This window comes from Vicia villosa, linkage group LG3 (genome assembly GCF_029867415.1).
Source record: "Vicia villosa cultivar HV-30 ecotype Madison, WI linkage group LG3, Vvil1.0, whole genome shotgun sequence".
In the NCBI taxonomy this organism is placed as follows: Eukaryota; Viridiplantae; Streptophyta; class Magnoliopsida; order Fabales; family Fabaceae; genus Vicia; species Vicia villosa.
Genome location: NC_081182.1, coordinates 155,950,639 through 155,964,198, shown reverse-complemented (window position 1 = coordinate 155,964,198; position 13,560 = coordinate 155,950,639). Strand labels below are relative to the sequence as shown.

Below are 13,560 nucleotides of genomic sequence, written 5' to 3'. Positions count from 1 at the left end.
TTGGTTGACGTTCTCCTTTATGGCATGACATGAGTATTGTTGTTTGAATTATATGGTAGTTGTAATGCCCTTTTCATGTTTACTCTGATTATTGTTTATTATTTATGCGGGGTATTAGGAGGGTGTTACATCTACCTCGATGTATCAAAAAATACATGAGTGACATACATAAGAAACAAAAACAACTTATAGTACTCTCAAAACCCTAAACCCTTATATACCCACAATTTCTTGCAGATATTTTTTGTTCCATCCCTTATCAATAGCAATTTGTATATGCTTATCACGCCTCCCAGAATAGAGGAAAGATGAAGTAACAATTGTATTCCTCCATATTTGTAATTGCTATAGCTCCTCAATAGGGCAAGTTTCAATCCTTGTGCTTATGTTCTCAGTCTTATTTCCTTTACCCATTATAATAAGTTAATTCTTGTTGTCCATATGCTCTAGAGTAATAACCTTTACTTCAACAAGATTCTTGATTAGTTGATTAGAACTATTAGGGTTGTTGTTCCAGCCATGTTGAGTAAGATATTTGATAACATTCAGATCTTCACATTGTAATTTCATAAGATCATTGTTATACCCCAAAATTTGCCCACATCTTTTTTCAGAGAGAAAGCATCTCAGGCCTACATACCCCTTAAGTGCAATTGGGAAGTCATAACTTTTGTAGTTCATCTTAAAAGAAAAATAAAAAGGAACAAGTGACAAAATCTTTTTGGGTGTTGAGCTTTAACAATACTCAAGTGGTTTTTAAAATGTTAAGATTTAACAATACTTAACAAGTTTAATAAACAGGGCCAAGCTTTAACAATAAAAGGCAAAGGTTTAAAAGATGTTGGTTGAGTTTTAACAATACAAAACCAAGGGTTGATTTAAAAGGGTTGAGCTTTAACAATATAAAACCATTTTCAAAACCAGTGGGGGTGCAAACTTTGACAATACTAAGCACAAAGATAAAAGAGATTTGGAAGAGAGATTAAATAACTTGACAATTTTAGTCAATATCATTCCCATTGCTTTGGATATTTCAACAACAACTTAAGAAATCAATCATGGATACCTCAAGTGTGTGTGTGTGTGTGTGTGTGATAACGTGTTTCACAAAATTAAACGAGTATAACAAAGAGATCAATGCAAACTCAAATGATAATAGGTAAAAGGATGTTTGTACCTTGAGACTCCCATGCACAAATTTTTTGAAAATCCCCTTTACTCTTCATTGACCATTTTTTCGTTCGACTTCTTATTCTTCTTATTGAACCGATCTTGTAAAGCGATCTTCGCCTTTGCCTTGTCGTTATTTATCTCCTCTATCTTTTTCTCATGAGCCTCAAGTGAGCTTTTAATCTCATATTTGCTCAATGTCGCAAGATCCTTCTATTCCCCAATCGCCACTACAATGTTGTCAAATCTTGTTGTCATACCCCAAAATTTGCCCATCTCATTTCTCCTATTCAAGCTCATACCAAAGTTCAAGCCTCAAAGACACATCCTCCTAAACAATGGCTCAAGGAACTAGGGTTTTGATCTCTCTGAAGAAAATCAATGAATCAAAGTCTCCAATGGATTTCATATGGCTTATAATGTTTCAAACTATCTCTATGGCAAAGTACAAGCTTCAATTCCAAAGGACTGTCCAGTCAATTGCTCAGAAAGTCAACAGTAGACTAGTTTGACCTAAAAGTCAACCTTGGTCAAACTACAGTCAAAATTCCTGATTTTTGGTCAACATCCTTATTTTGAAGTATCATTCATCATTTGATCAAGTATTGATCATGATTCATCAAGAAAAGTTCAGAAATAAACAAAATCCAAAGTTTCTAAATTAGGGTTTTTTGGACTAAAAGTCAACTAAACTTTGACCAGCCATAACTTTCACTTGGAACATCATAAATTTTCCATCCAAAGCTCAATATGAAGGAAATTGAATTCTCTACAAATTTGTCTCTCACAAGCCAAGTCCAAAAATTCTTAATTTGAGAGATATGGATCAAGATATTATAGGTCCTTTTTGAAAGTCAACCAAAAGCAGTTTTTTGTCAAAGCCCATATCATCAAGATAAAATCTTCAAATGAAAAAAAGCTTCCAAAGTGGCTTGTAGAGGACATCTTGAGGTTTCCAAAAAGTCATAGAACTCCTCCATATCTTAAAAATTGAGGGAGATATGCCTTGTCAAAGTTGGATCATTTTAAAGAAAAAAATGTGAAATAAAAGGCTTCCAAATGATTTTTTTTGCAAATAGGCCCATGAATTTAAGATCCAATCTTGCTATACAGGTCATCTAGAAGCCTCAATCTGAATGCCACGAATTTTTAATCATTATTTGATTTTTTTAGTGAATTTTATTCATTAAAAAATGGATGGAAATCAAAGATTTGGAAAAATTGTGAAGAGATTTGATTTAATTTTAATTATCAACCAATTCCAATCATCATTTAAGCCTCATAAACAAGGAAATTTCGTGCAAAATAAGATCAAGAAGATTGGATTGGAATTGAAGCAAAATTGGAAACATTTACAAATCCAATTTTCCAAACTTCCAATATTTGATTCAAAGGAGATTTGGTCCAAAACTATTGACCTAATTCATTCCATTATAAAAGGAGAACAAGTGCAGACCCCTAGTGGGAGGTTTTTTCTGCAGCCAAGAACGAAAGAGCTTCAAAAAATTTCAAGAAAAGTGGAAACGTGATTCTGGATTTGAAGGACAATTCAAGGAATTCTAAGCATTAATTCACGTTCTTGGAAGTTCACTGAAGCTTTTTGGATCATCACTCGACATCAATACCCCCAGAAATCTCTCCTCTAAGTCACGGTATGTAGCTCTCAAACTTGAGTTCGATTAGGATCATTCATACATTATTTGTGGAAATTGGTTGCATATATGTGTTCATAATGATGTGTTGATACTATCTGGAGCTTTAATTACATTATTGGGCTTGATTGAAGATGTTAGCCATAAACGAGTTTTAGGGTTTCCGATTAGGGCTTTGTGTTTTAGCAAGAATCAGGTCTTGATTCTGGTATGGATAGATTCGGATGGCCAAGACGAAGCCAACGGTGGTTTTAGTTTTTATTTTTGTGCACGTATGTGCGATTTGGCGTTTGGCAGGTGTTATAGGTTGGAGTTTTTATAGCACTCTGCAAAAGAGCGCTGTAAAAAGCCGTTTGCAGGTTTCAATTGAAGAAGATGACGGCGTGTCACCCTGGGATTGGAGCATTCAATTCACGCGCTTTTTTTAGACCAACATAACTTGTTTTTTCATATATTTTATCAATTGCATCCAATAAACAGCTAACATGAATCGGCTAAGTGGTAAAGGCGCGCCATATCACCACCATAGGGGTAGGGGTTTGATCCCTGACCCCAACATATTATTTTTCAAAACATTTTCCTGCAGGTTCCTATGCGCTTCTCTCTTATGGCTTATCATGCGCCTTCATCCTCCCAGCCATCAGATTGTTTCAGTAATCCATCCAATGCATCAAGACACGCAACTCCACCAAAGACCCTCACCAGCATGCCACACAGGATCAAAGCTAAGTTTTTCCAATTTTTATTTTATTTTTAATTACATAGTTTTGTTTTATTATTTATTTTCTTTTGTTTATCAAATATTTATTATAAAAAAAAAACCTTTTATTTATTTACCAAAATTTATATTTTTTATATTGTTTATTTTATTTATTTCTTTTTATCGAAAGTTCGATTTTTTATAATTCTATTGATAATTGTTTTGTTTTTTTAAAATTCAATTTTATTTTCATAAATACTTTTAATCAATTAAATAATTAAGATTTAATCCAATAATTATTTAATTGATATATTAAATCGAACTTTCGACTTTTCTTTAATTTTGGCATTATTTAAATTATTTTTAAATTATTTAATGGTTCCTAACCCTGATCTATCCCGGTAACTCAGGGTTGTCGATCTTTAATGCACTAACCATTTCTCTTCTTTGTGCCTAATTTTCAGGGTTAACCAAGATCCTTCAGCCACACGCCGCACCAGATCAAGAAGCTAAGTTTCTAATTCTTTTGTTTAACATCATTTTATTTTTTATTTTTTTATTTTTCCTTTTGGATTAAAATAGGGTTTGCATCAATAGTCAATGAATCTGTAATGCACTAACATTTCTCTTCTTTGTGCCTAATTTTCAGGGTTAACCATATCGATTAAAGTTCAAACCTTGTGGTAACCCTAAACTTATCATCTATTTAATTATTTCCTTTCTTGTGGTTTGCCCACAAGCTATTTTGTTGCCTTATTATGTAACTGCTCTGAGGTTGTAATAGTAATTAGGGTTTTATTTTGCTGCTTTATTCTCTGTATTATAACTGCGTGGTTAGTAAATTAGGGCGTGAAAACCTCGAATTGAATTTAGAATAACTAATTTACAAGATAATATATCTGAATCAACCACGTGATTGTGCACCCACACACCTTTAAAGGCAACCCCTCTTGTTGCCTGTTGCCTTGTTATTTGCTGCCTTGTTACCTTGTTTTTACAGAATAGTCAAGTCCCTAGGATACAAGGATGCCTCAGCAAATGTTGCCCTCAGTTCATTCTCATCACTAAAGATCATAAGTCCCTTCGATGTTGCCTTCGGTTATATGATCTCGTCCCTCGAGGTTGCCTACAATATGATGATGATAGTCCCTTTCGATTGCTGAGGTGTCCTCATTGGTTGCCTAAAATGACTATTTTATCCTTCCCTTAGACTACCTGCCCTCTTTATGGCAGGGATAGTTTTATGGCGAATGATATCTCGATGATCCTTCAACCTCCAATAAAAGGACTTCCTACCCTCTTATGGTATGGATAGCCCTGAAAGGCTAAAATAACCTTTTTAACTTTAATGGTAATTACCTCCTAATTGCTTGCTCTGGTTTAAATTCAACTTTTATCCTTTTATCAAAAACCTTCAAAAAGGCTACGTTTATTTACAAGCTAAAGTCCTTATTCAAATCTTTTTCTTTATTCACTGCAAACATTTTTAAACATTTCAAAGTGAGCTAAGCAATTAAGAGCCCATGGAAAACCATGGATGCAAAGGGTGTCTTAAACCTTCCGTTTGTATAAATTACCCCCCGAACTCAAAATCTTTTTAAAAGGTCTTTTCATGTTCTTTTAGCCTTTCTATTAAATTGGATAAAATAAAAGTCGGTGGCGACTCTTGTCATCGTATTGCACTTGTCAGTTCACCGTATTGCACTTGTCATCAAAGAATGCAAGATCTTCGACACAACATTCTGATTAATAGCAATTTCTTTATACGCCTTGATTTGGTTCATTAATCGAGTATTTTGCGTCACATAATCGTTGCTTGTCTCCTTTTCTTCCATTTGAATTAATTCAAGCTGATGTTTGTGAGTTTTTAACCTCGCCACTTTCTCTTTATTAGCTCCAACATATTCCTTTTCCAGAATTTCCCATGCTTGCTTCGGTGATTCGTAATCACCAACCTTTTCGAAGTTGTCACTATCCATACATTGGTGGATCAAGAACAACGACTTTAACTCTTTCTTCTTTTCTTCCTTATTGCTCGTTGTGCATTTGTTGTACCTTCGAAAAGTGAATTCACCCCGTTCTTGATCACTTCAAGAACATCTTGGTAGCCAAACAACACCTTCATTTACTTGCACCATTTGTCGTAGTTCTTCACATTAAGGGTTGGTAGGTTTATGGGGATTCTTTCATTGGAGAAATAATTCATGTTACACACTAGGTGTTTGGTGGATTGAACCATGCTCTTGATATCAAATGTTAGAACATTAAATCATAAGATTGGTAAACAATGGATGGTTTGAGTGTGTGGAGAAAGAGAGAGTGAGAGAGAGAGAGGAGGGTTAGAGAGAGAGAGATAATTGAGGGTGAGAGTTTTCTATTTCATTCATTATCAATTACAAACATACCTCTAAGGTATATATACAAGTCATTGGGATACAAAAACATCAAAACAAATAAGAGAAAAGCAAAATATCAGACTGTAACCAATTACACAAAATTTGTAATAGGTTACAGCTGACAAAAAACAGAAAAAACACTATCAGATGCAACTAGTTACTGCGAATGTGTAACCGATTAAACAACTATAAAAACAACACTTTTTTCCTAGTTTATTTGACCTATTTTTAATGCATGTAACTGATTACACTCCGTGTTAACCAGTTACAACATTTTAAATACTCAAAATCTCTTAAGATGAAAATGCATATTAAAAATTAGAAATTGAAAGAAAAAGGGACAATAAAGATATATTATTCTATTTTTCTTATAATTAGGAAACATATTCAACTTTATGAAGTTGTTACAATATTTCACATTGCTTATTAATGTAATCTTCTATGTAGTTGATCGAGTTTTCTTCATGATCTGACTTCTGACCCATTTGTAGATTCATGGAATCCTATACAAAATTGGGAAAAAAAATTATATAGAAGAACAAACATTTATAGGTGCATGTGAATTTAGTAAGGAAAGTAGAATAAAAACTTACGAGTTGCAATCAACTTTAGGATCAAAGGGAAATGACACAGTAATGTTACAAAGCTGTGGGAGTTGTTTAGATTTCTGAGAATCAGCTCCAAATTTTGATGAAGCATCTTTGAGACATTGACATACATTTCTTCGAACTTGAGTTGTATCAGCCTTTTGTAATAGATTATTTACTCCTGCACAACAACTACTAGATGGTGTTCCTGGTGCAGAATCCTTCAAATAAGGAACACATGGCATCACGTACCATATAGCTGTAACGCATGAGATGTCATCAATTTGGTTTGCTTTCAATGTTGTCATTAACAACCCTAAAACAACAACTGAAGACACAAAGAGAGAAACATAATTCTTCTCTGACATCCTAATTTCAATATGTTTGATTTTGATATGGAGTTTGAGATCATCAAGCATTACTCACATTATTTATAGGCTGGATTTATGGTCATTTTAGAGTAACATATTACTTTTTGTTATTTCTTTTCCCTTTTTTTATTTTTTATATATAGAAGAATAACTTTACTATAAATATACATAGTAAAAATAATGGTCAAGACTTTATCCATAGAATAGAATAATTAATGAATAAGAACGAGACTAAGGGCATGTTTGTTTTGATATTTTTTTTAAATAACTTTTATAGTGTTATATAATTTTGTATAAAAATAAATTAAAAAAAAAACATTTTCATAAAAGTTTTAAATAAAAATACAGTTTGAATAGTAATTCTTAAAATGTTATTTTAGGTATTTCATCTTTTTAATAAAAATTTTTTGGATATTAAAATTTGGCAAAATACCTTTTTAGTCCCGTATGTTAACCTCGAGGTTCATTTTGGTCCCTTAACTTAAAAAAGTTTCATATTGGTCCCTTAACTCTTCAAAATGTGTCATTTTAGTCTTTTAATTTTATCAAATTAGCGATGAAAAAACTCAAAAATTGGTCGCTAAATCGGTCGCTAATATGACAAAAAGTATTAAAATGACACCTTTTGAAGAGTTAAGGGACCAATATGAGACTTTTTGAAGTTTAGGGACCAAAATGAACTTCGAGATTAACATACGGGACTAAAAAGAGTATTTGCCTTAAAATTTTAAAAAATTCTTTAATTTTAAAGCTATTTCAAATAGATTTTCAAAAATATCATTTTTGAAATATAATTTTTTGATTAATTTGTGATTTTAATTTGATTTTGGTCTTCAATAATTTATATTTATGTTATATGATGTTAAAAGTAGTGTTTCATTTTATAAAAGACCAATATAAAAAAATTTGTAATAATTTAAAAATCGGTTTTGTAAAATCTATTTTCCAAAATACAAAGAAAACATTTATTTTTTAAAGATGAAATAAACATCCCCTAAATTCCAAGATTTTAATAAACTTTCATTCAAAATCTATTATTTTTTCATAACTTTTTCTCTTATGCCAAAAATAAACTCAATATAACGGTAAATTCTTAGATATCCTTAATAAGTAATTGGGTGTCGGTAAGTTTAGTGTAAATTAATTTAGAATATAAATTTATTTTAAAATAAAATAATTGTAAAATATAATGTGTTATTGAATAATAGCATTTGATTGGATAAAGATACCGGTACCCAACTAAATTCAAGAGGACCAAAGTATATACATATTATTATTATTATTATTATTATTATATATTTTAGAGTTTATTTTATATGTATAATTAATTACTTTTCCTACAAATATAAAATTTTATTTATATAAAATTAGTCAATTTCGACCAAATACATATAATTATATTCTATATAATATTACATTCTCATATAGTATAAATACTTTTTATAGATAAACCCAATTGTATTAATAGAAAAAAAGTATCATATTTAATTAATGTCATATTAAAATTCTAAACTTTTAAGAAGAAATTTATAATATTTTAAACATTGTTACAAAAATAAATTATTCAAATATTAAAAATTTAAAAATAATTAAAGAATTAAACTTTTAAAAAGGATTGAGAATACTTTAAAAAAAAAATTGTAAGGACGAGAAAAAACGTCCACTTTTTAATGAAGACAACAAAAATTAGGTTCTAAAGTTAAACCAAAAATACAAAAATTTATTTACGAAAATAACGATTGATTGATAAGTTAGCTTATAGTTTATAGTTTATGATAAAATGCTGGTGACTAATAGCTTATATTTTATAGTTGATGGACGATGACTAATAATTGATAGGCTAATTGAAGTAATTGGTCAAATAAATTATTCAACTAGCCGATAAATATCAAATGAAATAATTGTTTGATATTCTTTGCATTTCATACATAATTATTTTATTTTAAATTAAAATAAATTATAATAGATAAAAGTGGATTTTAGTTAAAATCATAAGGGTACAAGTCGAAAAAAAGTTATAAGCTATAAGGTAAAACTCAATTTGAAACTACTGGGAAACCTGGGCGTCCGCACGAGTTCTGGTGTGGACCGCAGATATGTCAACAGGTTATCATGAGAATTCAAATAAATTACAAAAAATAAAAAAAGTTATTGAAAAAAAGAGGAAAAAATAGACTACAAGATAATTGTATAAGTTTTTAAAGACTCCTATTGTTAAAAAATTATTAAACTTATAATTTGTAAAACAAAAAACAGTTGTGAAAAATAGAAGTGATGTTTTTTTAGGATAGATGAAGGTGATTGGAAGAACAGGTGGTTCAAGGAGTTGAGGAAGTGGAAGCCAACGGACGTTGAAAGCTATAGAGAAGCCTGGATTTCTGTCTATGGAATCCCTTGTCATGTTAGAAACGTAAGGTTTCTAGAAGTTTTGTTATCCGATATCGGATCTATAGCAAACTTTGACTTTCTTGATAAAAAACTAGAAAGATTAGATGTGCTATCCTTCATGGTTTTCACGAAGACGATGGAACCTATTAGAAGCAAGGTTATGGTTTGCATGGATGGAGGGTGGATTAGCATGATGGTCATTGAAGATGTCACGATGAGAACTGAATCTAAAGAAGATTCCTTAGGTGAAGATAACTGATCAAGTGAATTTGAAGATAGTTCCTCTTCATCGGAACAATGTAGAAGGGGAGAAGAGTTTGTGGAGATGAAAGGGTCCTCCGGTGGCGCAGAACCCCAAGGGGTAGTTGAAAGTGAAGGTGAAATTTCTAAGAATGTCATTAAAAGGAAGGAAACTATAGACGTTTTTGAAAAAGGTTGGGATAAATTGTGATGGTTCAGAAGGCATTTAATGTGGTTGCATGATTTCGAATAATCAGTATCGAAAATTGCGAATTTTAGCTCTTCCGATAGCCTTTCGTCTAATACTTTTAGTAATGTAGCCTGTACAATAAAGTCAACTAAAATGTTAAAATTTGACAATGAGGTGGCAAACTTGGTGGGACCAACTGGTTTTTTATTCACAGCAACAAGAGTGAGGGATTTAATAGCCCCAACGAGAATGGGCCAGGTATAGGGATTGGGCCCCTTGAAGCATTCGGCCCAGTTACCAACTTTAATGAAGAAGAGATTTTCAACAAGCATATGCTCAATCAGAATCAGGAGAATGTCGTTTTGGCAAGTAAAGAGGACAACAAGAAACTATCTTTCGATGAACAGTGTTGCAGATTGAAGAATTCAAAAAAGGTGAGGAGAAAGATGAGGGAAGTGCTAGAGCTTGGGCCGAAGGTGGAGAATTTTGGGTACCTGGTGGAAAACCGCTCCCTCCTCTACCAGGAACCGCCTTTGCCTATACCAGGTTCAAAACCCCTCTTTATTAAAAGTAGTTACTTGTCTGGTGGAATACCTCTTTCTTGCGAGTCCTTAACTCATTCTGATGTTAGAAACTGCAATATTAGAATTGTGAATGGCACGCTGGGCAATGTGTCTGAGGGCTTATGGAACTCCATGACCAAATTAGGTATCACAAATATATCTAATGATTTCGATCCGTTGGCTAGATTAGAGGAATTAAAGAGGAGGGAATCCAAAGGCGATAATGTAGAAAAGGGGACTGATTTATGTTATCCATGATTATATTATCTTTTAACATAAGTGGAGGGGAAATAGAATTAAGAGAAAGAGAGTTGGGTATCAAATTCAGAAAGGTGATGCTGATGTCAATTTCATTTAGGAAACTAAGGTCAGAGAGTTGGAGGTGGGAGTTGTCAAGGAGATGCGGGGTGATGATAAAGTGGAGTGGTCTTCCTCGGATGCAATTGGGGCGTCGGGTGGTATTTTAATTATGTGGAAAATATTTTTCTTTTCTTTGCTGTATAGTTTCAGAGGTGAAGGTTATTTGGGTCTGTGTATGGAGAAGGGTGGTAGTAAGATTTATCTGGTTAACGTCTATGCCTCTTGTGATAAATCGGTGAGAAGAAGAACTTGGAAGAAGCTCATAGACTTAAAAAAAGCAACTTACTAGGCTCTTGGTGTGTGCGAGGGGGATTTATTGAGGAAAGAATCAGTGCCTCTAATAGGAGTTATAGAAAGGAGATTAGCTGTTTTAAGGGATTCATTGAGGAGATGGATTTGGTGGATCTTCCCACAATTGGAGGAAAATTCACTTGGATTAATAGCAATAGTTAAGCAATGAGTAAGATTGATATATTCTTGCTTTCGGATAGCTTCATTGATAATTGCAAAGTAGCAGGGCAAATCATAGGTGGGAGAGACATATCCGATCACGCGCCGATTTGGATTAAAGATAATAGGAAGGATTGGGGTCCCAAAGCATTTAAGTTCAACAATTCTTGGTTGAAACATAAAGACTTCAATAAATTCGTAGAGGAGGAGTGGTCAAAGATTCAAGCGAAAGGGAAGGGTGATTTTTGTTTGGTGGAGGAGTTGAAAGTTCTCAAAGGGAGGCTCTCTTGATGAAACAAAGTGGTGTACGGATGGTTAGACCTCAACATTAACAAGGCTAGCAAAGAGATGCACATTTTAGATAACGAGTTTATTCATTTTGCAGGTAAAATTTCGGAGGAGGTGGTTAGAAAGAGGGCTAAGGTGGTGGAATATTTAAGGGTTAATCTCAATAAGAAAGAAGGTTTGCTTCGTTTAAAGTCTAGGAAACTTTGGCTTTCCGAAGGAGACCGCAACTCTCGTGTTTTCCATAACTCCTTAGGAAGTAGAAAAGGAAGAAACTCGTTGTGTTCTCTTGATTCCAAGAGGGGTAGATTGGAGGAGGTTGCTGAAATTAAAGACTTTATTTTTGAGCACTTCAACCGCTTCTTCAAGGAGGCGGAGGTGTGTAGGCCGGAACCAAAGGATCTTGGTTTGACTACTTTGTCTAGTTCAGAAAGAATGGAGTTAGATAATCCATTTTTTGAGTTGGAAGTGAAGGAGGCCATTTAGTCTTGTGATGGTAATAAGAGCCCGGGCCCGGATGGTTACATGCTTAAGTTCTTCAAGAGTTTTTGAACCTCCTCAAGGATGATATTTTGAAACTAAAGGTACGCTTGTGAAATCCATCACTTCTTCTTTTATTGCTTTAATTCCAAAGTTCAAGAACCCTCAAGACTTGTATGAGTACCGCCCTATATGTTTGGTGGGGAGTCTTTATGAAATCATTGCAAAGGTGTTGGCCGCTAGAATTAAAAAGGTTATTAACTATCATAAGACCCCAAAATTTGACATGAGTTTTGAAATTTGTGATAAAGCTTCGACTACTTCAAACGCGATTTCTATAATTCTTCCAAGTCCTTCTAAAGCACATCAGTGGGATAAAGCTTCGACTACTTCAGACGCCATTTCTTCTCCAGACAACAATGGATGAGTGGGATCACCTATTGAGGTTAGTAACTCATTCCTTCCTCTTAGGCGATCTATGGTCTCTAGGGAAGCATGTAGTTCTACTAGTGTTAATAGGAATTCGAAATCAATTGTCCATTTCGAGGGAGATTCTGATCCTAGCAGAACCGTTCTTGCGGTGGGTCTGGTTTCCTCGGGTGATTCGGTTTCTGGGGATATTTTTGATACGGGTCTGGAGCAAGAAAATAAAAGATTTAGGTCTAAGGAGAGAAAGGAGGTGGCTAAAAATTGTGGATAGAGCTTCGGCTTATGACGTGGAGGAAGGGGTTTCGAAGGATTCTATGGTTGAAGCTATCAAAATGTTAGAAAATAGAGACAGGTTATGTAATGACAAGAAGGTTGGGCATATAGGAGGTGCAATATGAGTTTGCTATCCTACAATGTTAGAGGGTTGGGGAGTCTTCTCAAGAGGAAACAGGTCAATGGGTTGATTCGGAAAGAAGGTTTTTAGTTTTTTCTTTTGGAAGAAACGAAATTAAATCATGTTCAGGAACATCTGATATTTGAGTTGTGGGGTGGTACGGAAGTGGAGTGGTCTTTTAAATATGCGGTGGGTAACTTAAGAGGCTTGATTACTCTTTGGAAGAGGGGCTGCTTTTCTTCTCTTTTTAGTTTCAAGGGAGAAGGTTTTTTGGGCATCTATGGTTATTGGAAAAATATGTTGGTTTACATTGTAAGTGTTTATTCCTCTTGTTAGGTTTTTAATAAGAGAAGATTGTGGAGGGAGTTGGAAGATTGTAAGAGGACATTTCCGATGGGAGTTTGGATTTTGGGTGGTGACTTTAATGCAATTAGAGTCGAATCTGAGCGGAAGAGTTTGAGTGGTTTGGTGAATAGGCGTGAGAGGGAGGAATTCAATGCTTTCATTGAGAAGATGGAAGTAGTATATCTGTCTCCTATTGGGAGGAATTTCTCTTGGTTTAGCTTGGACGGGAAAGCTATGAGCCGATAGGATAGATTTTTATTTTTGGAGTACTTGATCGAGGTTTGGAAGGTGGGGGGACAAGTGGTGGGTTTTAGAGATCTCTCGGATGATTGCCCTATTTGGATTAAAACCGGTTTGTTGGATTAGAGGCTTAAGCCTTTTAAATTCTTCAATTGTTGGACTAAACATGATAACTTTTTTGGGTTTGCGAAGAATAGTTGGAGGTCTTTTGTTATCCGTGGAAAGGCGATTTTTTCTTTCAAGGAGAAGCTCAAGTTGTTGAGGAGTGAATTGAGAAAGTGGAATGCGGAAGTGTTTGGTATCTTAAATCTTGAGGTGGA

At 33.8% G+C, this 13,560-nt stretch overlaps 2 protein-coding genes across 2 annotated transcripts; one reads left to right on the top strand and one right to left on the bottom strand.

Moving 5' to 3' along the window:
- Nucleotides 1–6,257: 6,257 nt before the first annotated feature.
- LOC131656826 (non-specific lipid-transfer protein-like) lies at nucleotides 6,258–6,892 on the bottom strand. Its single transcript, XM_058926424.1, has 2 exons — nucleotides 6,512–6,892; nucleotides 6,258–6,421 (listed from the first exon to the last, which is right to left on the bottom strand). The coding sequence occupies exons 1-2, from the start codon at nucleotides 6,871–6,873 to the stop codon at nucleotides 6,412–6,414; spliced, it is 372 nt and encodes a 123-aa protein (XP_058782407.1). The 5' UTR covers nucleotides 6,874–6,892; the 3' UTR covers nucleotides 6,258–6,411.
- Nucleotides 6,893–11,073: 4,181 nt separating this feature from the next.
- LOC131659230 (uncharacterized) lies at nucleotides 11,074–11,838 on the top strand. Its single transcript, XM_058928444.1, has 2 exons — nucleotides 11,074–11,305; nucleotides 11,453–11,838. The coding sequence occupies exons 1-2, from the start codon at nucleotides 11,074–11,076 to the stop codon at nucleotides 11,836–11,838; spliced, it is 618 nt and encodes a 205-aa protein (XP_058784427.1).
- The last annotated feature ends 1,722 nt before the right edge of the window (nucleotides 11,839–13,560 follow it).

Excerpts from the sequence above, each read along its gene's own strand:
- LOC131656826 (XM_058926424.1), bottom strand. The coding sequence starts at position 6,873 with ATGTCAGAGAAGAATTATGTTTCTCTCTTTGTGTCTTCAGTTGTTGTT.
- LOC131659230 (XM_058928444.1), top strand. The coding sequence starts at position 11,074 with ATGAGTAAGATTGATATATTCTTGCTTTCGGATAGCTTCATTGATAAT. Across the intron at positions 11,306-11,452 it reads GATTCAAGCGAAAGGGAAGG|GTAAAATTTCGGAGGAGGTG; the intron begins GTGATTTTTGTT and ends TTCATTTTGCAG.